This window comes from Panthera pardus, unplaced genomic scaffold, assembly GCF_024362965.1.
Source record: "Panthera pardus isolate Hobbes unplaced genomic scaffold, ASM2436296v1 HiC_scaffold_11, whole genome shotgun sequence".
NCBI classification, from domain to species: Eukaryota; Metazoa; Chordata; class Mammalia; order Carnivora; family Felidae; genus Panthera; species Panthera pardus.
This window is the reverse complement of record NW_026526666.1, coordinates 15,120,848-15,148,084: the sequence shown is the minus strand read 5'-3', so window position 1 is coordinate 15,148,084 and position 27,237 is coordinate 15,120,848. Positions and strand designations below refer to the sequence as shown.

General features: G+C 38.1%; 1 protein-coding gene across 1 annotated transcript in view; it reads right to left on the bottom strand.

The window, feature by feature from the left end:
• Window positions 1–27,237, bottom strand: part of VAV3 (vav guanine nucleotide exchange factor 3) — a 358,407-nt gene that overhangs the window by 265,105 nt on the left and 66,065 nt on the right. Inside the window, exon 2 of the mRNA XM_053891674.1 lies at window positions 9,441–9,557. Within this exon, the coding sequence (XP_053747649.1) occupies window positions 9,441–9,557 (117 nt within the window). The remainder of the gene's footprint in view (window positions 1–9,440; window positions 9,558–27,237) is intronic.

Sequence of the window (27,237 nt, the reverse complement as noted above, 5' to 3'; positions counted from 1 at the left end):
CTTTACTGGGTCTCCGGGATTTCAAAGAGATTTTTCTTACCACCTTGTCCAAAGTGGCTTCCTCCAGTAGTTCATCATTCTACTGTTTATTTCCTCAATGGTACTTATCATTGGTTGTGATTGTCTTGTTTATTTATGCCTTACTTGTTTTGTTTCCTGAACTCAAATAGCAACTCGAGGGCAGGAGACTGTCTGCCCATGTTGATTAAGCAGCACTTGGCAGTGCCTGGCAGAATAAGCTCACAAACATTCGCAGAATGAAGAAATAATGGGTGAATTGCTCAAGAGATGGTACCACTGAGCCTACGGCCCACACTGTGCTAACTGTGCAAACCACCAGAGAATCAAATGCATACTCCTCACCACAGCTCATTAGGGCTGTTTTATATGAAGTCCCTGGGAAGTTGGGTAACTTTCCTACATTGGTAACTGGGGACAGGGGAGGGGGAAAACCAGGTTTACTTGATCTCAAAGTCTCAAAATGAGCTGAGGAAGAGAGCAGATTTAATGTGTCAAGGTTAAATTTCTGCAGGACAGAGGAGGACCACAAAGGTTCAGCTGGAACTGAAGAAAGAGGCAGAGAGACATTAGCAAAGTCAGGCCCCAGGGGGTATTCAATATATCCAAGAATCGACTACACACAGAGCTCTGGATAAATCATCCATTCTCAGATTTCAAGCAGTGTATTTCTGTGTGTAATCTTAAAATAAGTCACTAAAGACTAGGGGTAAGGGATATGGGGAGGAAAGAGCACTCTAGACAAAGGAAACAATATTAATAAGTATTAACTGGAGAGTGATGAGGACTTTAGTGATTTCATGTGACTGAGACAAGGTGGGTAATAGAAGTAGGAAAGCAAGAAATAAGGTTAGAAAGGCAGACAAGGGGTCTGATCACAAATAACCTTGTGTGACCTGTAAAAGGGTTTGGACTTTATTCTCTTGTAAGCAACAGCAATCCACTGTCAAGTTTTAAACCTAAGAGTAAAATGATCAGTTCTGCATTTTTTGTTATGATTACTCTGAAAGTAAAATCTGGAGTGGTTCAAACCTGAAGGTAGGGAGCTATTTAGAAGCTCAGAAGCTTCTAAGCTTAGAAGTTAAAATAACTCCAGTGACAAGGGCCGTAACAGAGGCATTTGTAACTTTAGTCCCTGGCAGTGTGAATAAAGGAATAGCTTTACCCAAATAGAAATGGGTGAAGAAAATAAAAGACTAGTTCAATTTTATACATAGTGAGTTTGAAGAGATTGTGTGATATCTAAATAGTTACTTATATACAAGTTTTAGAAACCCTAGATTTAAGCAAAACCATAACTATTTTCCTCACTGCAGGACTCATCAGTGCCTCTACTATACCATATCCCATAGAGAATATGCAGTTTAACAAATGTATTTGTACAAGAATATTTTTCCCATGCTATCTATTAATATTTCTCAAGACAATGGGGTTCTTTGGGAAATGCTATTCTAGGAATTTTCAACTGTACTAAGGTTGGAGAGCAGTGCAGAGTGTTTTTGAACCGGCTCAAAAACAATCAGCAGACAAAAAGAAAAAGAAGGAAAAGAAAAAGAACTTGAAAAATCACTAAGGTGTAAAGAATGATCCTGCATGTCTCAGGTACCAGAGTTCTTTGAGGTGCCGTAAAAATGGGAAAATCTGCCTGGCATTAAGTACCCTGTGAAATATACTGGCAAACAGACTGAAATAGATGTAGAGGTTGCTAAAAAGGTCAGCTCTGTAAAAAGACAAAAAAAGAATACTGCTAATGATGTAGAAATTGTATTAAGAGCCAACCAGACAGACACATTAGGGAAGGCCAGAAGCTGTTCCCTCCTTCTAGGCTTAAGGAGACACAAATGGAGGTCTTGAACAAGCTTTCTTTGTTCAGGAAGGAATCACTGGAAAGCTCTCCCTTAGTTATGTAAATACAAGCAAACCACCCACTGCTCAAGGGGGAGAAAGTAAAGAAGGCCTTTGTGGGCTGACAGAGGTTGACTCCTCACACTAGCCCAGATAGGCTAGCCTGCTCTAGGCTGGAAGCTGGCTGATTTTGCAGGACAAATCCAGGGCCTTCTTGAAGGAAAGGAACCAGAGATTCCAAATGCTGCTTTATCAGGTTGAAGTTAGTACCTCTGTAAAGGCTGAATAAGGAGGCTTTAACTCAAGCCTCCTGGCTGGAAAGTATTCCATGAGCTTCTGAACAGCATTCACTGCTAAAACTGGGAAATGCGGCCTGACCAGGTTCAATGCAGAGGCTAAAATTTGGTGGGGGGGGGGGGGGGTGTTGGTAGTGCCTGGTTGAGTGACACTGGACCTACAGTAGCATGCCAGCATCAGAGAACAAGAGCTACTGAAGAAGCCCTTGGGACCAGTCTTCAATAGAACCATGCTGGCCAACCATCCACTAGACAGATGTTGAGCTCCTTCTGGTATTTTGAACCAAGGCTGATTAGGGCTCTATGACTGCAAAAGTCCCAAAGACTTGAATAATTTGGGACGAGAGATACTTCGAGCACTGTCAAACTTCTCAAGAGTGGGAGTTCAAAAAGAGAAATTATGTTTATGTGCCAAGATAATTCATCTTAGTTACATACAGATCTTTGAAAAATGTTTCCAGTTGTTGATCAGTGCACGTGCACAAGCCAATATGAATTTTTCAAACCACGCCAACATGAGATCTCTGAAGCTACCCAGACCCAAGTGAGGCTCACGCATCTTTGGTAGGGAGGGTTTTCTTGTGACCGGGAAAACTAGGTAAAGTTCCAAGGAGATGCATAGGTAGTAGGAAACCAATTACAGGTCCTCCAGTATTGCTGTGTTGGGATGTATGTGGTGCTTCAGAGGGTAAGCTCCCCAGCACCCACAAGGACTGTAAGCAGGGATGAGAACATGGAGCTTAGCCAGCATCCAGGTAAAAGTGCTGAGAGGCTAGCCTGGGCTAACAGCACAGGCTAGGCAGGAAGAGGTCCTTGAACCTTTTAACATACACTCTGAGGTAAACATGTTAGGCTAAAAAGGATGAAAAAGTGAAAACACACAAACTATAGGATACAACCATGCAAATACTCTCAGAAGATGATAAGGCATTACAGATGGGCCAGAAATTTGAGCTCACAATGTCAAGGCAGCTTGATAGCAGGTGCTAATAAACTGTTGGCGGTGGGGGACACACACTAATGCCTCTTAGTGGAGATGGTACAGACTGTTGTGAATTTCCATGACACAGACAACATTTTTTCAACATTAAGTTAACCATATACCCCTCGGTTTTCTCAGCAAGTTCATTTTTAAATGGCCATGTATTTAAGGTGAAGAACTCAACCGTTTCTATCTTGAATCTGATGTAGCTGCTGCTAATTTGGTTTATGTGGGGGAGGGGCATTTAATGAGTGTTAAGGTATCAACTACCTTCAGGGAAAGTTTCACTGCAGATCTCTCAACTAATCTCTGCACGCGCATGTGTGCATATGCACAAAGTTAAACGTATTCTTACCAAAAAAACTAGGAAAACATAAGGTATAAATAACCATTTGTGTGCATACATGCACACACACATGTGCATTATAACTTTCTTAATAATCTGAGCCAGAAAAGTATCAAACCAAATAAACTTTCAAAAAATACCCCTAGAATCCTCTTTTGGACTTTACACATATCCACATTCAGAACCCTGAATGATCTGTATCTACCCAAACTACTGGTTCCATACTCAATCTACTTGTTCATTCAATTATTTATCAAGCAATATGCCAGGCATTTTACATAAATGAACTCTGTTTTCATAATAATTCTGTATGGTAGAAATTATTATCCTATTTATAGATGAGGAATCCAAGGTCAGAGGAGTAAAGTAAAAAACTTAGAGGGCACATAGAATCCTGTAGGGTTTTCTGACTTCTTGGACCATTTTATCCAAATCAATGAGTATCTCCAAGCCCTACTAATCCCCAGATGAATGTGTTGGCCTTGTTTAGTCCTTTCTACCCTGTGGTTTTAAGGTCATCTTTAAATCTTTCTGTATGTCCCAACACATAAATACAGCTGGGGGCCTCAGGAGGAAGTGAGCTCCCAGTCTGCAGAGGCATGAATGACCACCTGATACCATACAGCACAGATAAACTGGAGAAGAATTTCTGATGACTTTGAGAGTCTCTTCTAAACCTGAAGATCTAGGAATACTGCTTGAGTCAATGGAAAGGAACAGAAAGCATTTAACACAAAGCTGGGACCATACTTCTACTTATTTACATGCTGCAAAACAGATGTTCTGGGATTCTGTCCTCATACCTCCTTTTCTATATATGATAAAACACGTAGAGGCTACCATATGGTGTGCAAGTTGTGTAGATTTTGGTAAGAGAAGAAAAGTTAACTTATCTACACAACTGAAATAAATGGACAGACAAAACCAGGTCAATCACTTAGTTCTCTCAACCAAAAGTGAGAGAAATCTAAGGCAAACTGGCTTGAAGAAAAGAGGAAGAATATACTGGCTCATGTCATGGAAAAAATCCAGAGATATATGTATTTGTCTTTGGGCACAGCATGATTCCAGCCTCACATGTGGGATCCTCCTCAGCTCTGCTCCCTCTAAACTTGATCTGTTTTGAAACTCCACGTGGTACCCAGATGGCTGTGGCTACCCCACGCCTCATAATAGCTGGAGGAGATCACAATAGAATTGCCCCTACAAATGTCTCAACACATCATCTTGGTCCCAAATGAGTGATCTGCCCCATCCCCGAACCTTTCCCTCTGGCCAAAGGGATGGGATATTCTCACTGACCAAACCACCCAAACTATGTGACTGGAAAAGGGTGGTTTCTCAAAGGAGATGCAAGCCCACAGAAGAAGGGACAAGGACAGGATAAAACAGACCAATGCTATGCTACATTAGAAAAAACAAAGTTTATTTCTTCATCTTGCCCCTGCAATGTCATTAATTCTTACACTCAATTCAAAATTCAACCCCTATGCCTACCACTGAATTGGAAACCAATTAACACTAGTAATGACAGTTGTAATACTGGTAACAGTAAGAGTAGTAACAGCTAGTATTTACAAGTACATACTTTAAATCTAGATACTCTGTTAAGCACTTTATATATATTATCTCTCTAACTTCAATTTATAGATGAGGAAACTGAAACTCAATGAGGTTAAGTATAACTTGTCTTAGATGACATACTAGTAAGGAGTATAACCAGAACTCAAACCAAGATCCAACTCAGAAACCATATTCTTAACCCAAACACAAAATGACCTCTCAATAATGGTCTTACCTGTATCCCTGACCTGCCCCTACTCCCAATGCATTGAACTCCCTTTTGACCATACATGCCCTGAACCTTAACACATTGCTACTACCCTACTGCTACTAAAAGCAGCTAGAACTACCTTTAGCCGGGTGTGATTCTCTTTAATTCAAGAAAACACAGCACCTTACACTTGAAAGGTGTTTAACAAAGCTTGAAACAACAGATGCGAAGTTCGTTGGTAGCAAGAAGCAGGCCCTTATATCACCCAGAACAACCAAAGGAAGAAGCTGACTTAATCACTCATCTGGACAACAGCAGCAACAGGATTTCTATTACTCACTAGAAATGGTCTCATTCAAGAAAAATCCCATGTACTTTCGCACTATAAATGTGCCAACAGACAGCTCAGTAGGAAACATTTCCAAACAGCAAAATTGTTATCAGAACATGACAGTCTGCACAGAGGAATACAAGAATAATTTATATACAGCATGGAAATGAGCAAATTTACAGATCCTGTTGCAATGTAAAAAGTATTTTAATTAGTAACCTTTAATTTTCTAGGTAAAGAAGTTCTTTATTACAATACTTAAAAAAAGAAGCCAACTAAGATTACTTTTTTGTTATTATAAAGTCAGAAAAAGATCAATCTTCTTTAAAAGAAAGTAAACTTACTAAGTCAACTTACTAAATTCATCCCCATCCTTGTGAGATTTAATTTAAAAAAAAATCAAATTATAGAAAATGTTCATAACTATTCTTTTGTTGACATATGAGTTTGAAGTGAAATGGACATTATGTTAACATTGGGTAAAGCACTCAATACTAGGAATTAAAGGTAATGCTGAAAGGCAAAATTATCGTTAAGCCCATCTAGAGTGCCCAAAATATTTGTGTTCTTCACTATCTCAAAAACTAAGAGAAAAACTTTCATTCATTTTCGTTAACACCTACAGTATGCTAAACATCTTTCCTCTCTTTCTAAAGATAAAGTATAATTAGATGTCAAGTGACAGATCACTTGTACTTTTTAATGTCATGCATTCCTTTAGTTTTCCCAGGATTTGGCTAATTTCCAAAAGAAAACCTATCCATATCAAAGCCTATGATTTAGGGTAGAGTTCCTGAACTCAGAACCAAGGGAGAACTAAGATAAAGATTAGGGAGCAGACTACACCACAGGGAAGGGAGGGAGGGTTAGCTCAAAACTGACTACATGGCTAGAGACATGAATCGGTCAAACATTTGTAAAGGTAGAGTTCTTAATTTCAACCAGCATTATACTGCAACTCATGCAGTATCCTAAATTTTTCCTCTCTTTCATAAAAAAAATAAAAGTGTAATTAGATTCCAAGTCACAGATCACTTGTACTTTTTAATCTCATATTGTCTCTTCATTTTCTCCCATGAGTTCATCCTTCTCCCTGAGCATTCACATAGCAGCAAGACCCAAACATAGACAGTAGCCAAGAAAAACAAAGGGCTAAGAGGTCAGAAGACCTGATATAGATACAGATCCTGCTCTGTCCCCAACCAAGGAAACCTTTAAATTGCTGTTAAACCTCCATCTCTTGGTTTCCTTATTTGGAATATTTGCTTGCTTCCTTCCTAAGACTATCATGAGAATCAGATGAGGTCCAGATATGAAGCACACTCAAAGTTTCAAAATGCTATAAAAACCTTAGATACTATTATTACAATTAATATATTCCTAGGCAAAAAGGTGTCAAATATATAGGAATCCTAGATTCACTATTTATATGAATTGAGGCATACAGGGGAGCATACATATAAGGATATTTTCTTTTTAGGTTAATTGAAAATTTAATTAAATCCTAAGGAATGAAGAAAAATAAACTAACCTGTCTACATCCTGTTAAAATTTATCATCACAATTCCAGAAATTATTTGGTCTCTAACACCTTATTCACATTTTTTAAACTTAAAAATTAAAATATGGATGATAATGATAGCTACCTGGCAGGATTGATACGAAGATTGAGCCAGTATGTACAAAGCACTGGAACCTGCTATGTGAATGTTGCACGATGGTAGCAGTGAGAATCAGTCAGATCTGGGTTCAAACCATTGTTCCAATCTCTACTACATATGTAATTTGAACAGAACTTGCATGTCAGAGGGCAGGTATGAGGATTCGTGTGTGTGTGTGTGTACACATATATAAAGATTGAAAAGATAGAAGTTATCTCCAAAGTTTTCATTGAGTGATAGTATTGATGTTTTTGCTTAGAGTAATAATGTTTAATAGTAGTAACCCTGATAAATTATGGCCCAGCATCCTAAATTCTTTAACTTTCACTGGTTTAAGTCAAATGTAGTTTGGACACTGCACCGGTCTTGGCAGCAAAAATGTATGATTTTAAAGTGGTAAGTACAGGATCAAGTTCTCAATGACATCCTCAAGTTCAACTCTGCTTCAAATTTATCACTTTCAAAATATTTTAAGTAGCCATAAATACATTTACCCTGGAGAAGCACACAGTTTACTCCTTTATAATTAACTCTTTAATTTCTCAGCTCCTACAAAGCTTCCATTATGGAAGCACATAGTGGCATTCCACTAGAACAAGGCCATGTATTTCCAAAGAATTTAGATGATGTCCTAATCTTTGTCCACACCATTTCTTGAAAATATGAATGAAAAGTGAAGAGCTCCTTAAAAAACTTTAAAAAAACCTAGACTTTTTTTTTTCATTTTTAATTTCCCTAATTCATTTTCATTTTTCATTTCCCCAACAGACAGTGAAAAGAAAAGAAAAATCAAAGAAGACTTTTTAAAAGTAGGGGGAAGGGTCAAATAATAAAGGAAACCTGTTTTTAGGCTATTAAGACTTTTTTTTAGGGCCAAAAACTTAAAGGACTATCCACCTTACCTAGGATTCTAGTTGATTCCTCTTTGTCTTCAAGGCTTCACATCATGGCCTTAGACAAATGTGCTACCAATCTCTCCACCGGAAGGATTGGTTTTCATTTGATTTGTTACCATGCTATCCTCCATCACATTTTTGGACCTCAAAAGAGTTAAATCACAGCTTGCCCAAGGAAAAAGGAATCTTAGAAACCAGTCTTACACCCATTTCATTTTGTATAGGCTTCGAGGCTGACAGTCTGATGAGTGTGACTTCCAGAAGATGACCAAGTGACTCTGAGTCAAGAAGCCAAGGCTTCTCTCTTCCTGGGCACGATGGCTTCCCCGTACTTGCATCAGATTTCAGCATCAAATTTCTTATGAGTCTGTTTCAAGTTTGTGCTATTTATTCCCATGGTCAAGCAAACCAATCCATTGCTTGGTTTTCATTTCATAACCAAAATATTACATCTTAGAAACAAAATGAAGTGTCACTGTCAAAGAGCCTTCTGATGAAATACTAGCACCTGAATTATAAGAGCAAGGGCAAACTTCTCAGTTCCATTTAGTTATCTCCCTTTCTATTTGCTTATTTTCATAATACAATTATGTCAGCAGGAGCAAAAATAAAGTCACCTTAATTATGGCTCTTTATGGCTTCTGACATGTCAAAGTTTAACTTTATGTCCAATCACTTTGAAATTAATATCCATAACTTTTGAAAGAATAACCTCTCACCTACTACATACAAGCGTTTAGTATACATACAGATAATACCAAACATCGTAACAATTTACATGTAGCAAACATCACTGAAGTCCAACAATCTAACATGTATACACTGAAATCCAAACAATAGAACTACTTGACAATCTCAAACATTTCGGATTCATGTCTCCCCCAACACTTGCCCAAGGGTCAAAATAGGGAGAGGGACAGCAGAACATTCTCAACCTCCAAAACTTAGGTGCCTCTCAGATATAGAAAAGACCAGAGGGGAAAAAATACTGTTCCTACTATCTGTCGCATGTAAAAGAGTAATCCTGCCCTCTGAAATAGCCAACAGGTTACTTCTGGATAAAAGACTCTCCTTATACTGCTTTAAATGAAAAATAATTCTCATTTGGACAATGTTGTTATTTGCTTTTTTTTTTTTTTTGCTAAGTCATTTACCTGCGAAGTTTAACTACCTAATGCACATACCTAGCCCACTTAAGTCACATGTCCTACTTCAACAAGAAATTACAAGTATTAGATAAAATGTTCCCCACTAAAAAAAAATTAATACATAAAAAAAGAAATGTAATTACCTTTCCAAAGTCACGAACATCAAACAGGTCAAATGCTTCAAAGAGTTCACTCTTTCTCATTCCAAATGTCTCGCAACAGGCCGTGAGAAATGTCCTTATGTTCTTCAAACAGAGAAACTGAGGAATGGGAAATAGCTATTAGTATACAGTGAATCATTCTGAATGCTCTATATCCTCTATCTACCCAGAATGCTTTAAAAAAAAAAGTTGACAAGGAAAAAAGTCAATCAACTTTTGAGGTTGCTTTTCAATTAATCCTTCAGCAATATTTGTGTACCTATTTTCATAGGCACAGGTGGCACAGCTATGAAGAAGGTTGACAAAATTTCTTCCCTTGGGAACCTTACATTCTAGTAAGAGCAGACAGATTAAAAAAAGAAAGAAAGAAAATTCAGCAACAAAAACAAAAAAGTAAATATTTTATTTTCATGTGATGGTAAGTGCAATGGAGAAAAAGCCAGGAAGAGGGACAGGATGCACTGATGGGGATGGGGTGGGGGGTGGGGGGTGGGGGGGGCATTTAAATGGATGGTTAGAGAAGGTATCAGTGGGAAGAGGGCAGATAAGCAGAGATTTGAAAGTGGTGAAGGAGCAAGCCACGCAGAAGTACAGGACAGGTCATTCCAGTATCATTCCATGCTAAAGCCCTGAGGCAAAAGTGTCTGATGTATGTCTAAGGAAGGGACTAGTGTGGCTGGAGCAGAGTGGGTGACAGGGAGAAAGGTAGGAGATGAGCTAGAAAGGTAATGGGGTCAGATGATGAAAGGAACTTGTTGGACCAGCTTTTATGCTGACCAGGACAGAAGTCATTGAAGGGCTTGGGGCAGAGGAGGGATATGATCTGATGTTTTATTAGGGGTCTTTCAAGCTGTTGTTTTTAATATAGACTGAAAGGGGCTGGAGCAAAGATGGAGACATGAAAAGCAGATAGGAAGCTATTGCAATAACCAGGTAAGAGACAACTGTGAGAAGACCAGGTGTTTCATTTTGACAATGCTAAATTTGAGACACCCATTAGTCATCCAATGGGATGTGGGGCAGCAGGCAACTAGACAGACAAGTCTGTAGTCCGGGGTACAGGTATGTACTCCAGATATAAATGTGGGAGTCTTTAGAGTATACAGAAGATTTTTAACCATGATAATGCCAGATATGACTTCGGGAGAAAGCAGAAGAGGGGAGAGGACCTGGGACTGAGTAATCCTATGAGATCAGGAAAAGAGCCCACCAAAAGGCTGAGCACAAGTGACTGGTGAGGAAGGGAAAACCAGAATAGGTTTTCCCTAACTCAAGTATAGAAAGTGTTTCTAGAACGAAGGACTGATAAACTGTTAGCTGCTGATAGTAAGATTTGACCAAGTGCTGTCCATGGAACCTGGCTGTGTGAAGGTCACAGGTACACCTTCACAAAAGCAGGTTCCATGTCGACTGGGGAGCTTGGAAAAGGTTTAAGAGACAATGGGAAGAGAGGAAGTGAAAACAGAATATAGAAGATAGACTCTTGAGTTTGCTGCAAAGGGGAAAGAGCATTGAGGATGTAGTCAGAGAAGTCAAGGAAGGGCTTTTTAAAAACAATGGAAGCTGTTACATGTTTTTATTTTGATGGGAATAACTTGGTAGAGAGGGAAAAGTTGGTCATGCAAGAGAGAAGGAGAGTCACCCAGAATGAGGTCCTTGAGTAGGCAAAGGGGTGGGAGTGGGGACTCTGCTGCTCAACTGGAAAAGTCAACTTTGGAAAAGAACATGCACAGTTCATCAACACTAATAGGAAGAACAAGAGAGAAGGCAGATCTGTCAACAATTTTAAAACCAGAATTTACTTTCAGTATCCAAAAGACTCAGACCCACCAATGTACACACATACACTGAAAGCAACTTACTTTTTAAAAATATTTTTATGTGTGCCATTGCAGCTCATAAGACTACTATCCTTCAATACGCGAGAAACCCATTAGCTAATTCAAGCATTCCTTAAGCACTGTCAATGTATTATTTTGTTGTTTTGTTTTTCATATCGGTTTTTTTACTTTACAGAAAGAACACTTTACTTCCTCTGTATTTGAAATATTCAGACTTTTCACAGGCTTAACTCAGATGCAGTTTGACAATTTACAGGAATCCTTCTCAGAGGCTTAAATATTTCAGGAGGGGTTAAAACCACAGGGGAAGCATCATCAACCCTTTGAAGCACAAAGGCAGAGGCCAATCAGCATATGGAGCTTCCACTTTCACTTTAAAAAATTCATAAGAGACCTTTACAACACAGCATCACTCTACATGTAGCTCTTCCACATAGGATTGCTTATTTACAGATTAAAAGAGTCTTGCATTCTGCCAAGATAGACAATAATTACTCTCTTGGGGATTATGCAACTGCTCTCTTACAATATTTTTTACATAATTAAGTGCCCAACTCATAGCTCACCAAGGAGAAGCATAATTGCACATGCCAACCTCTGAAGATTTCTCACCAAACTCAGATGTCCCCCTGTGTGGGAAAAACTACAGTAGACTTCCACTCAACTGTTTTCATTAGTAACTCAGAAAAGCAATATTGTTTCTGAAACTTAAAAAAAAAAATGTAGTCATTATTGCATACATAATACACACAGATGTAAAAGTAGGTTCCCTTACTTCTGGAACCAACCTTAATCTTATTTGCCCCTTAACTAGTTCCGTTCTATTAAACTCCACAAATATTTAGCGGATTTGGATAAAGGTCACTGGCATGCTCTCACTTTTCTAGGCAATCTTCAAATGTGGTCTTCCCTGTAGGTATCTTTTCAGTCAACAGTTTTTGAATGCCCACAACATTCCAGACACTGGAAATGCTGAAAATGAGTACACAAGGTTCTGCCCTCAAACTCCTCTATTAATCTTATCTGGAGATTTTCACAGCTATCCAAAGTTTGGCTAATAACACTAGGATCACACTTCTCATGTTCATGGGTGTTCAGCTCTATGCAGGCACAGGAACAAAGTTGAAGGATGGAGAAGTGGGCCTTAACACTATTGCAGAAGCCCTGGGACTGACAGCTTGCCTGACATTCCCAAGACTTGGGCTTTGTTTTCATCATGCTGAACTTGTTCTTTTTCCGGTCGATTCTTTAAAATTTCAAACCAAAAGAAATGTTGAAAAAATAGTACAATGAACATTCCATCTACTCAACTGGAACATACTGCCATATCTATGTTTTTCTATGCCAACACTTTATTTACTTATAAAACGTATACTGCTGAAGCAGGTTACAGACATCGCAGTTCACTCCTAAATAACTCAACATGCATTTCCTAGGAATAAAGATAATTTTCCTACATACCTACAATACTATTACCACATCTAAGTAAATTAACAATTCTATATTATCTAATATCTTTTTCATATTCTAATTTCCTCAACTGCCCACACTATGTCTCTTTATGCTATCCCCACTCCAGTCTAGGATCTCATTAAAATTTACCTGTTGCATTTGGTTGTTTTATTTTTTGCAGTATCTTTTAATTGAGATATCCTGCTCTGTTTTTAACACATTGACTTTTTGAAGATTCCAGACGAGTTGTCTTATAGAATGTCCCACATTTTGGATTTGTCTTACTACTTCCTCATGATATCATTAAACCTGTCCCTCCATGTTGTGTATTTCCAGTGAACCAAAAGCTGAATCTAGATACAAATTAAACAGCTCTGGCAAAAATACTTCATACTGTGAACTTATTTCATAACCTCTAAAGATACAAAAAGTTAAACAATTACTGTTGATGCTAAGTTTGATTGCTTGGTTAAGACGGTTTCTGCCACATCTATTGTAAAGGTAAATGTCCCCTTTTATATCAATAAAAATAGTACCAAATGATAATTTGGTACTATTCAGCTGTCCAATTTCCCAATAATTTTTCACCATGATTTACCATCCACTAATAACCCTTGCTTTGATTATTCCATTTGGGACTGCAAAATAGTGTTTTTTTTCTAATTCCATCATTCCTTCCTTAATTATTAGCTGATATTCTTACCAAAAAAAAAAAAAAAGCTTTTGCTGCCCTTCCTCCCAGACCCCTCTTCTTTGCTTGTATAATAATCAATAGTCATTTTTTTCTGATGTTCATATTGTCCCAAGTTTGTCCATTTTGGGGTTCCTTCAAACTTGTTCCAGTGTCCTTTTTAAAAGAACACCATTTTCTTCATTTTCTTATATCAAATTGCCCCAAATCTACATCATATGTTCTTTGCTCCAGTTCTGGAGTTAGCCATTTCTCCAAGCAAATCCATTTCCACTTATATGGTAAATGGTATTTAGAAACCAAAGTCTGAGCACCAGGCTGCTCCCAGATTATGTGGGCCAATTTTAGCAAATAGACCAATAACTCTACCCTTTGCTTAAGCAATCTATCACTTACAACAGAGTTAAATTTAATAAGTCAGCCCTTATCTTACTCTGTTAAGATGAAATTTCAATTTATTTTAGATGACTGATGAACACATGACCTTGTTTCATGCTTAGAGATGTGACTGGGGTTTTAACACTATTATTTCAGTATAAGTGCTTTTCTCCCCAGTTTACAAATTCTTTCAGATTAGCAGCCATCTGATAGTCCTTGGTATCATCCGCAGTAGTTTAAAACATTCTGCCTTCAGAGATGGTTTGATACACAAGGACAAAAACATCTCATTTCCTAATCAAACCCCATGTTTGATAAAAAATTATACAACTTTGTTAAATCATTTTATTTATATGAGATAACTTTATGAGTGTTTAGAATTTAGGATTCAAATTTTAAAAATCAGAATTTTAAATAACTTCAGGATTTTTAAAATATTAAATGTATCCACACAAGATAGTTACCAAAATTAAAGATACACACAAGTCTAAAAATCATCTTCTCACCTAGCAAATGTTACTGAGGTACAGATTATATACAAGGCATCATAAAATTTCATAAAACATACTTCCAGCTGGATACTGATTTTTTTTTTTTTTTTTTACTTATTAAACACATGTTAATGGAATGAAACTTCTAAGGACTAGGTACTAGAAAAAAGCAAGCATGACCCAAACTGCCTGCAGAAGACTTATCCTGGTCAGCCAGAGTATTCAGACCAGTGGATGCACAATTACACGGTATGTGGCCACTGCCATGAGGAAAGCATTCAAAGGTTCTTTGGGAGTCCTGGAGTATCAGAGACAGCTTTCTGGAATAAGTGACAGGTGAAAAGAGAACTGAAGGATGAGAGCCACAAAAACAGGAAGAATGGTTGATGTTTACAAAGGAGAAAGGAAGTCATCAGATTTGGGGTACAAGGGAGTGCCAAATAAATGGCACAGCATGTGCATGAGCACAAGACAAGGCATGGACTGCTGGGGGCACGGTAAGTGGTAGCGAATGGACACAACTCTCTGGAGGGCAGCAGTGAGAGTGAGGCTAGAGAGGGGAGCCTAGGTTTTCAAGGCATGCCAAAGGGATGTGGCTTTATCCTAGAAAACGTGGTGAGGTTCAAGGGTTTTTAACAGAAGAGCAGAACACTCAGCTTGCATTTCATGAGTACGGTAATCTCTGAGTGTTCACTATGTACCAAGCTCTATACTAATGTATGTCATTTAATCCTCATGACAACTCAATCAAGAGGTTTTTTTTCTTTTATATATACTTTGTTTACTCAAGTTTATATAACTGCATTTGTCAAAGTAATAGAGTCATGAATCAAACAGATATTCTTGCTACAGAGCCCACATCCTTAACTATTGTATTATACTAGCTCCCTTTACAGTGTACAGAGTCAAATGTTTTCTTTTCTCTTTATTAGAGATGGATTAGGTAGGCAAGACAGGACAGTTAGGATGCTGCCATTTTAATTTAACAAAAAGATTATGGTGATCTGGAGTAGGATGGTAGAAGGTAGAATGGAAAGAACTCTAGGAAGTAATATGGAAAGCAAATACCCAGTAATTGATTGAGTATGTGTGGGGTTGGGAGAGTGGGAGAGAAAAGAGAAGAACGAGGAATTGTATCCATAGCTCTGTCTTGGGCACTGCACACACTCAGTGGAGACACTCACCGAAAATGTTAGCGTAGCACTTGGGGGACAAGGCATGTGAAAAGGAGCCACAGATGCAGACAATTAACTCCTGTCTTCACATATGGAAAGACCCAGTAATGACAGAGGAGCTAGGCAGCATCTCTGGCATACCCGGTGATAAGTGACATATTCTAACAGCACAGCCACCAGTCTTCAACACCATGATCACCTTCTCTGCCCCTTCAGAAACACAGCTTGTTTTTGTTGTTGTTTTTTACAAGTTGAAGAATTAAAATGGTAGAAAGGCACTCAGTAGATGCAGGTAACCTTTAAAGAAATTTTAACACCATCAAGGTCTAAGACATCCTAAAATTATACAGAGCTCTCTAGATTAGGTAATATTTCATAAGACATGACCACTTCAACGCTAGCAATACTGATGCTCCAAAAAGAAAACATTTAAAGGTCAGACTGCGAAAATTCACTATAAAGCTCTGAGAGAATCTTTCTCTTCCCTCTACTCCTTTTATAAGGTGTATTGTTGCCTTTTTCTCTAAGGGTATAAGAGCCATTTTGACTTTCTTAATGATATGAAAACAAGCAGGATCGTTTCCCCTTTTTATTTGAAAAACTAAGCATCTACTTCTCTAAAACTGTTAGCAAAAAAATGGGCTCATTATGTTAACTGACACTACATTACAGGAAAAACCTCCACAGCTTATTGTGAAATGAGCTATTTCAATCCCAACCTAAAAACAGTATCTGTGGGAAAGATGATTTCTAATATAGCTTCACAGCCATGTACACTTGCTGACTTACTGCAATTTTCACAAGGACCACCAGCAGCCAAGCCGCCTGATGAACAAAGTAGTTCTCAGGGTCTCATTCTTGATGGGACACTCATTATTCCATTTGAAGGAGAGACTGAATTTGAGAGTTTGCCATAATTCGAATTCTGGGTGGCCATTAATGAGCTGATAGACAGTTCTGAAAGGCACAGTAGAGATTCTGATGAAGCCTGTTTACAAACATCAATGTACAAGAAGAGTTTTATCTACTTATTTCAGCTCACTACTCATCTTAGACTTTATCAACATCCACCTAGTACCCCTGTCATACTAACTCCATCCCTTTCCAAAGCATCAATCATCCTTTGCAGAACTAGTAGGCAGGAGGGCATGGAAGGGAAGTAGTAATAAATCAAGTTTCTCTCTTATTGGAATTTTTTGCATTTCTGTCCCTTTAACCATATCTTCTCTCTCCCTCTATATCGGTCTTTTAAAATTAGAAATTAGAGCTAAAATCTACATATTTTGGAAAGAAAAGAACAAAAGAAAAGGAAAAAAATGAAAAAAAAATGTTATGGGGACTTTGTCCTTTTTTCTTCTGAGTCAGTGGATCCCACCAGAAGGGGCATCATCACCACTGCTCTATAAAGAAATCACATCTGTATATGCCTTCTGAATAATTATAAAATAATTATGCTGCACTTAGCATCAGTTCAGGACTGCAGAGTACCTTCAAATAATTTTCTTATCGATCCTATTATTATAAATAAATGAAGACCCTAAAGAACACGCAGGGAAGAAGTCCAGAAAGGGAGGGGAGTTGTTTTCATAGCTCCCATCTTGTGCCCAAATCACTGAATAAAAACTCCCCTATTTTCAGTAAACCACAAGCCAATATTTCCTTGTTAATTGCTCTCCAGGTCACATGGCATTTTCAAAAGATTTAAAAAAATTTAATTAATCAAAAATATAGCCATTTAATAACCTTTACAAGCTTTTTTTTCCATTTTCTTCAATGATTAAAACTTTTATGGGTTATATGTAACTTTATGGAAGTAATCAAGCTCCAAAATGTAGGGCCAACCTCTAAGAACACATGCATCCTTACCTGTTCTGTAGCACTGTGGCTCACACCTGTGATAATAACCATCTCAGCTATAATAGATCTGTTCTCCCAACTACTGCCACAGGTAATTTGAAAGTACAGATTACATTTATTTCATCTATGTATCCATACAGCTTTTATAACAGACAAGTGTTTTTAATAAATAATAAATGATTGATGAGGCAGGTTAGGTTTAAAAAAAATAGCAACCATCCCTTGGTAGCCAAAGAACTCATGGTGAAACTTTACATTAAATTGTCGTTATATCCTCTTACTTACCTATTAGTGTATAAATAGGTATTTTTTTTAGGGAATTACCCCAAGAACTTTTTTAGAATTTGGCAATGTTAATAATTAGGAGTAAAATAAAGATTTTAAATTATTAAGCAGTTACATTCTTAAACATCATCTCTACTCTGGGTTGCCAGCCTCTGGTATATATTCAATAGTAGCCTGCTACCAGATTTTCATGATTTCTAGCCAGATGTCATCATAATAGACACACACAAGCCCTCTGCCGTTTTCAACAGCCCTTGACCTCATAACAGAGAGCATTGTACCCCTCTCCTTTGGCAGGAACTTAGACCCGCAGTTACAAAGGTTATCTGTCAACCTCAGCATTAGCCCTTGGACACAAAAAAGGTTAGCCAACAGCATTCAATTCCCCTTATGTGTTTCTGGTCTTTGCACTAAAAAAACTGAATGCCTGGGAAATGCAGAGGTCAAAATTGGCCCGAAACATCTATTTTACTAAATTCATTAATTTGCTAATAAAGGCAACGCACGCCATTGCCTTTAAGGAGAAAAGGTAACACCCAACATATTGTGATCTGGAACATAGCTAGCCCAAATCACACTAAAAATGGTACAGTCTATATTCTAGAGAAAACTTGCTTGCAAAGTTCCCTATTACAGGTATAGGAAAAAAAGCATTTATTTTTGCAAAGACCAGTAAGATAGCAGAATGCAGTAGCTAAAAGTCAGGATTTTGAAATTGGTGGGAATAATAACAGTTTAGTAATGGTAGCAGTGACAGTTAATAATCATAGTAGAATGTAAGCAGTTGCACTAACAGTTCAGCAAAAGCAGCAGTGATAGTAATCACAGCAGAATGCAAGTAGTGGTAATAGGCAGAAGGGCAACAATGTGGTAGCAGCTGCTCAGGCAATCCATCATTGAGCTGAAAATCAGTCTTATGTGCCCTGATCTAGGTGAGAAATGAACCATCCTTCCAAGGCAAAAAATCCTTGGAATAGCACACAGCCAGAAAAGCCACTTCCTGCAGGAATTAGAATCCTGTGACTGTGTTACCCCACAAGGAGGGGAGCTGTGCTAATTCTCCATTAGAGACAACATTCAAAATGAGGAAAAAGCCTGTAGTGACACAAATCTGTGTTGTTTTTAGAGAAAAGCCTTACAAATCCGTTAATCCGGATAATGAGAATGAAACTTAGTGTTCAAGTCTGACCTAAAAGAAAAAGAGCTGTATGCAAATGAAAACAAGGAGGTCTGACAGAAAGTAACCCCGCCTCATGCACTTCCCTCCCCCCACAAAGAGCCACCTGAGAAAGCAGCCACAGAGCTCCTCACATGCCCCTGAAGAGTCCCCACCCTTCCATCCTTTGCTGCTTAGCCCCCTGTGGCCAGAATGCTTCCCTTCTACCTCACTCTATGGTACAGCCAGAGCAGGACTTGAGTAGCAGGAGATCCAGAAAGGAAGTAAAGAATGGAAGACAAAGTAAAGCGTTTCTTTACTCAATCTCTTCTTTCTCATTTTATCTGCCCTTGATGCTATGGGGTAGGTATTACTATAATTCCCATCTACTAAGGCAACTGAGGCACAGAGAGGTAAAATAAGTGACCCTAAGTCACATGGCTGGTAAATGGTAGAGTAAGGTTTCAAACCCAGGCTGCGAGCTCCAAAGTCCATGACTTCCACAACTATGATATTCTGGCAGATACTGCCCCAAGCCGGTAAGCTGGGGGATGAGATCCTCCCCTCCAGGAGATGAGAGTCTCATAAAGGGGGGATACAAAGGAGCAGAGAGAGCATTTTGATCCCAGTGTAGTAAGTAGAGAGGCAAGCACCAGGTTTAGTAGGAGCACAAAGAAAGAACTCCCATCTAATCAAACAGGTAGGTTGACACACTCAGATATCACCTCACGCCAGTCAGAGTGGCCAAAATGAACAAATCAGGAGACTATAGATGCTGGAGAGGATGTGGAGAAATGGGGAATGCAAATTGGTGCAGCCACTCTGGAAAACAGTGTGGAGGTTCCTCAAAAAATTAAAAATAGACCTGCCCTATGACCCAGCAATAGCACTGCTAGGAATTTACCCAAGGGATACAGGAGTACTGATGCATAGGGGCACTTGTACCCCAATGTTTATAGCAGCACTCTCAACAATAGCCAAATTATGCAGAGACTAAATGTCCATCAACTGATGAATGGATAAAGAAATTGTGGTTTATATACACAATGGAGTACTACGTGGCAATGAGAAAGAATGAAATATGGCCCTTTGTAGCAACATGGATAGAACTGGAGAGTGTTATGCTAAGTGAAATAAGCCATACAGAGAAAGACAGATACCATATGGTTTCACTCTTATGTGGATCCTGAGAAACTTAACAGAAACCCATGGGGGAGGGGAAGGAAAAAAGAGGTTAGAGTGGAAGAGAGCCAAAGCATAAGAGACTCTTAAAAAACTAAGAACAAACTGAGGGTTGATGGGGGGTGGGAGGGAGAGGAGGGTGGGTGATGGGTATTGAGGAGGGAACCTTTTGGGGTGAGCACTGGGTGTTGTATGGAAACCAATTTGACAATAAACTTCATATATTGAAAAAAAAATAAGAGGTAGGTTGAGATTCACTCCTCCAAGTAAGTGGCTGGACTGAGTATCCAAGAAGGAGCAAAAGGTCATGATAAATGGTATAGTGAGAAGGAAAGACCTAGCCTTTTGGAGAAAAATGCAGTCGTTCACATGGCCTTCACAGCCAGTGCAGTAAAGAGAGCCTAAAGGATGAATGAGGCTGGAAAAGTAGGCAGGGGCCAGATCTCAAATGGAACTCAGACTTCATTTCTCTGAGAAATCAAGGCAATGCCTCCTAATAATGCCTGGTTCTACAAACAATAGCAAGTGATAAATGTGTATGTCCCACATAAGGCACTAAGCACTTTCCATAGAGTATCTCAGTAAATACATGTAATAACTCTGTGAGGAAGACAGTATTATTCTACACTATCCATAAGGAATGGAGATACGGTAAATAATCCAAGGTCAAGGTAGCTAACAAGTGGTACAGCCAAAACATCCCCCTGCCAGCACTCTTCTCTGCCAAGTTATGCTGCATTCTTGAGCATGGGGTTAATGGGGTGAGGTGATGATGGGCTCTAAAGCAGCAGTAGGACCAGACTTCAGGTAACTGCAGGCTTAAGCAGACCTCAGGGTCTGCCTCAAGGAAACCAACTAAAATGAAGTGTAACCCATTTCCCCGAGTAATATCAACTTCAGGGAAAAGATGCGTTAAAAAAAAAAAAAAATAGATGCAGGGCACTTGGGTGGCTCAGTTGGTTAAGCGTGCAACCAGCTCAGGTCATGATCTCATGGCTTGTGGGTTCGAGCCGTGTATCGGGCTCTGTGCTGACAGCTCAGAGCCTGGAACTGGCTTCGGATTCTGTATCTTCCTCTCTCTCTCTCTCTGCCCCTCCCCCCACTCATGCTCTCTCTCTCTCTCAAAAATAAATAAAAAACATTTTTTTTAAAAAAAGATACACTCTGGAGAAAAACATCTCTAGAAATATCAGAAAAGTGATTTAATTTCCACTCAGTTCAGAATATTTAGCTCTAGACCATGCAACCTACCTTCCTCTCTTTCTTCCCTTACCTACAAAAGAGAACATCCCTCACTTTATCTCTTAGTGCCTTCCAGTAGGCTTCTTCTACACACTGAGTAATTTTGAACAAACTTTAAATGACTGGACAAATTTGGAACAGTATTATTCTCCTATAGATCATTGTTTATTATAACAAATTACATTCTATTTCTACCCACATTTCTAACCTAATTGTTATTCTATTTGCACCCACACTCCTTCCAATTCAGTATCACCCCAATTTTATGCAAAGTATGCTTATTACTTTTGATTTTACTACCTGAGTTCCTTATGATTTATGATCCAGGTTTTAGCTCTGCCCACTATATTGCAATTTACTTTGTTAAAAGAAGTTGTAGTTTTTTCCAAGTTAAATAAGAGTAGACTAGATGTGCACTAAAAACACTGTATTAACAAGATCTGAAATAAAGCTCAGATTTGTAACTGAGCTATATATTTATCATATATATTATCCATATGTGTATATACATACACATGCACACAACTTTTTGTTAATACCACTACTTCCATATAATATTTCCTTCTGGAAAACACTCAACCAAGTAGAAATATATCCTAATTGAGTACAGAAAATGCTCCTTGGTCTTTTTCCCCACCCTTTTCTTAGCCTTCCAATAAACTCTGCCATCTTTATACCCAGGAGATTTGTACTCTGTTTAGAAAACATACTTGGGAATGCAAGCTGGTGCAGCCACTCTGGAAAACAGTATGGAGGTTCCTCAAAAAACTAAAAATAAAACTACCCTATGACCCAGCAATTACACTACTAGGTATTTATCCAAGGGATACAGGTGTGCTGTTTCAAAGGGACACATGCACCCCCATGTTTATAGCAGCACTATCAGCAATAGCCAAAGTATGGAAAGAGCCCAAATGTCCATCGATTGATGAATGGATAAAGAAAATGTGATACACGCGCACACACACACTGGAGTATAACTCAGCAATCAAAAAGAATGAAATCTTGCCATTTGCAACTATGTGGATGGAACTGGAGGGTATTATGCTAAGTGAAATTAGTCAGAGAAAGACAAAAATCATATGACTTCACTCATATGAGGACTTTAAGAGACAAAACAGATGAACATAAGGGAAGGGAAACAAAAATAATATTAAAACAGGGAGGGGGACAAAACAGAAAAGACTCATAAATATGGAGAACAAACTGAGGGTTATGGGAGGGGTTGTGGGAGGGGGGATGGGCTAAATGGGTAAGGGGCACTAAGGAATCTACTCCTGAAATCATCGTTGCACTGTATGCTAATTAATTTGGATGTAAATTTAAAAAAATAAAAAGTTAAAAATTTAAAAAATTTTAATAGAAAAAAAAAAGAAAACATGCTAACCAATCACTAATACCTCTTACCACATTGTCACCATACCTGTCTTGAACTCAATCTCACATTAAGTGTTTTTAGTGACAATAGAAAAATGTAAAAAGAAAAAAATGGATGTATTAACCCAAGTTCTCTCAACTCCCACAGGCGGATACCTTGAGTCTTCCCTTTGAGTCATATCTCCCAGTGAATTTAATTCCAATGAATTAAATGTTTTATCCTTTAATTTTTTTAATTTAAATGTAGTTGACATTCAGGGTTACATTTGTTTCAGGTGTATGACACCCTGATTCAACTTCTCTATTTGTTATGCTATTTTCACCACAAGTGTAACTACCATCTGTCACCATACAGCATTATTACAATATCATTGAATGCATTCCCTATGCTCTACTTTTTAATCCTGTATTTTATTCATTTCATAACTGGAAGTCTGTCTCCCACTCCTTCACCCATTTTGTCCATCCCCCTCACTCCCCTCTGCCAACAATCAGTTAATTCTCTGTATTTTCAAGTGATTCTGCTTTTTGTTTTGTTGTAGATTCCACATTAGTGAAATCCTATATTATTTGTCTTTCTCAGCCTTATTTCACTTAATGTTAAACCCTGTAGATCCATCCATGTTGTTGCAAACGACAGGATTTCATTTTTTTTTTATGGCTGAGTGATATTCCACTGTGTGTGTATGAATTTTCTTTATCCACTCATCTATCAAAGGATACTTAGTTTGCTTCCGTATCTTGGCTATCGTAAGATATGGCTTCCATATCTTGTGAAGAATGTTGAAATAAACATAGGGGTCCATGTATCTTTCCAAATTAGTGTTTTCCTTTTATCTGAATAAATAACAAGTAGTGGAATTACTGGATCATATTGTATTTCTATGTTTAATGTTTTGAGAAACCTCCATACTGTGTTCCACAGTGGCTGTACTAATTTGCATTCCCACCAACAGTGCACAAGGATTCCTTTTTCTCCACATCCTCGCCAACACCTATTGTTTCTTGTATGTTTGATACTAGCCATTCTTACTGGTATAAGGAGATCTCTCATTGTGGTTTTGATTTTCATTTCCCTGATGACTAGTGATGTTGAGTGTCTTTCCATGTGTCTGTTGGCCATCTGTAGGTTTTGTTTGAAAAAATGTCTATTCGGGTCCTGTACTCATTTTTTAATTGGACTGTTTGTGGGTTTTTTGGTATTGGGTTGTATAAGTTCTTTATATATTTTGAATATTAAGCTCTTATTGGATATGTCATGTGTGAATATTCTCTCCCATTCAGTAGGTTGATGGTTTCCTCAGCTGGACATATGCTTTTTATTTTGATGTAATCCCAATAGTTTTTGTTTCTCTTGCCTTAAGAGATATATCTAGAAAAATGCAGCTACAGCCAATGTCAAACTTACCACCTATGTTCTCTTCTAGGATTTTTATGATTTCAGGTCTCATTTAGGTCTTTAACCCATTTTGAGTTTATTTTTGTATATGGTGTAAAAGTAGCCAAGTTTCTCCAGCACCATTGTTGAAGAGAAGGTCTTTTCCCCATTGTATATCCTTCTTTGTCATAAATTGACCATATAAGCATGAGTTCATTTCTGGGTTTTTTATTCTGTTCCATTGATCTATGTGCCTATTCTTGTGCCAGTAGCATAATGTTTGATTATTACGGCTTTGTAGAATATCTTGAAATCTGAAATTCTAATACTTCCAAGCTTTGTTTTTCTTTCTCAGGATTGCTTTAACTATTAGGGGTCTTTATGGTTCCACACAAATCTTAGTATTACTTGTTCTAGTTCTGTGAAAAGTGTCATTGGTATTTTGATAGTCAAAGAAAAATACAAAGGCAATCCCTAAATCTAATGTCTTTAGACCTGAAGTCTCCAAATCTGCACCCATCTAAGCCATATCTCCACCAAAAATTGAAGACCCTCTTAGTTCAACACAAGATTTCTTAAACCATTATCTTGTTGCTACACATACAATTACAGGCTAGTTCTTCAGCAATATTTATCTATTGCCACTCTAGTCTGTAAGGCAGGTGTGGAGGTTTTTGTGAGGGTTTTAAGTTTATTTATTTGAGAGAGAGAGAGAGAGAGAGAGAGAGAGAGAGAAAGCACATGGCCAAGGGAGGGGCAGAGAGGGAGAATCCTAAGCAGGCTCTGCACTGTCAGCCTAGAGCCTTGAACATAGGGCTCTCAATCTCACAAACCATGAGAACATGACCTGATCCAGATGCTTAACAGACTGAGCCACCCAGGTGCACATTCATCAGGGTCTTTAATTTTGTTTATCTAATACCGATTAAATGCTGTGCTATATGATTTTAACTAATTTGCAAATGTAGTTCTCGTTACTTAGCCTTTCCATAGGAAGACCACTGTCCTGATTTAATATAGATGCTCTGTAAGCATTTTACCTTCTGCAATTATTGGTAGTGTTCCTTTCATTAAAAAAAAAAAAAAAAAAAATTGGGATGCCCAGTTCGGCATCCAACTTCGGCTCAGGTCATGATCTTTCAGTTTGGTTTGTGAGTTTAAGTCCCGTGTCAGGCTCTGTGCTGACAGCTCAGAGCCTGGAGCCTGTTTCAGCTTCTGTGTCTCCCTCTCTCTCTGCCCCTCCCCCACTCACGCTCTCTCTCTGTCAAAAATTTAAAAATAAACAAAAAATTACAGAAATTCTATGAAATTATTTTGTGAGTAAATGTTTTCTCCTGAATTGCAATTATTAGGTTTCCTCATATTATATTCTATACTCAAGTCTGGAGAAGATAACCTTTTCTTATCCTAGATGTTTCCCCATTGCTACACCTGTTTTATTCTTCTTGCCAGCTTCACTCAGATATTTTAACACATAGCATTGTATAAGTTTAAGATGTATAATATATTGATTTGATACATGAACACATTGCAAAGCAATTACCATAATGACATCACCCAACACTTCCATCACGTAACATAATTTCCATCTCTTTTTTGTCCTATACCCATTTTAAATGTCAGCATTAGTATTTCAGTCTTAGGTTTATTGGTCACTTTCCCAGATACCAGCCTATATGGGGTCTAGGATTAGGCTAAGTACTATCTGGCCTCTAGACCTTGGCTAATATAAAAGATCTTCTAGATGATTCTATATGGAAACAACTAAAATATTTCAACCAAAACCAGGAAGTGCAACAATAAAAAACACATTTATAGTAAAAACCTTGGTCAAAGTTGCCAAAGCTCAGTAGAAGTTTCTACAAATACCCAGCATAACTGACTCTGCAGACATGTGATTTATCTATCACTAAACATTTTCATTTTGGCACCATAATTTCATCCTGGGACTTATTTTGTCATCAAGATTCTATAAGAATATTTCACATGATTTTCAGGTAATACTTTGCTAGACTAAATGTTAAATATTTGCTACTTTTTAACATTTGATTTCTATAGGTCTAGGAAATCATATTCCTGAGACTATTCATCTCCCTCTTTATAATAAAAATCACAGGGTAAAAAAGAGCTTGCTTAAATGAAATCTACTTTTGTAGAATCCACGTGTTCTTTTGAGCAAGGTTACCTGGAACCTATTTTTAAAAGATCAAGCCCCAGGGGGCACCTGGGTGGCTCAGTCAGTTAAGCCTCCTATTCTTAATTTCTGCTCAAGTCATGATCTCACAGTTGGTGAGATGAAGCAAGGCCTCACCAAGTGGGGCTCTGTGCTGACAGCATGGAACCTGCTTGGGATTCTCTCTCTCCCCCTCTCTGCCCCTCCCTTGCAGATGCACATGCATGCTTTCTCTCAAAATAAAAAAGATTAAGCACCAAATATGGCATTGTTCTTACTCATTGTATCCAACTTTTTTCTAAGTAGGCTGCTACATTCATTAGTGTTCCCACAGGATCACAATATAACACAACTTCGGCGTGAGATGAAGGTCAAAGCCATCTCCATGCAAGAACAGCACATCACAAGCAAATAAAGTCTGCCAATAAGTGAAGGTAAGTAAGTAGAGTCACCCAAGGCGCACGCAGAATGCCGATTTGGGCCGCAACAATCTAATGACTGCCAATGCCCCTCCTTCAAAAGCATTCTTATAAACAGTCAAATCATTTTCCATAATTAATCTTAAATGGACGTTCCTTAGCATTTCAGGCTAGAATCTTCACTAAAGCCCGTATTTCAAGTAATGGCACATTAAATCTTATTCCTTTAAACTTCCACACAAAGACAACTTTGAGGGGAAAAAAAAAAATCACAGTAGCTCTCACTACACAGAGTGAATTTGAAAAACTAGGCAAAAAATGCAACTCTTAGTACTCAAGAAAATGTAGGAGAAAAAATGGAAGGCACCAATTTATTAAGAGACAGGTCTTAGATTTTTTTTTCCTAACTGCAATTTCAGTAGAAGTTCTGAAACACCCCAATTAAAATCAGCCAAGATCTCATTAATAAGTGATACAAAATCTCATTACACAAGAAATGTCATTATGATAAATTAAGTGTCCAGAAAAATTAAATTATTCCTAAATCTTGCCAGGTAACCCACAAAAAATGGAGTTGGGGGGGACCAAGAGAGAAAGAGATTGGGTGGGGGAAGGGATCTGGTTTTATTACCCTACATAATTAAAAATTAAAGACAATAAATGCTTTTGTAGTAATTCATAT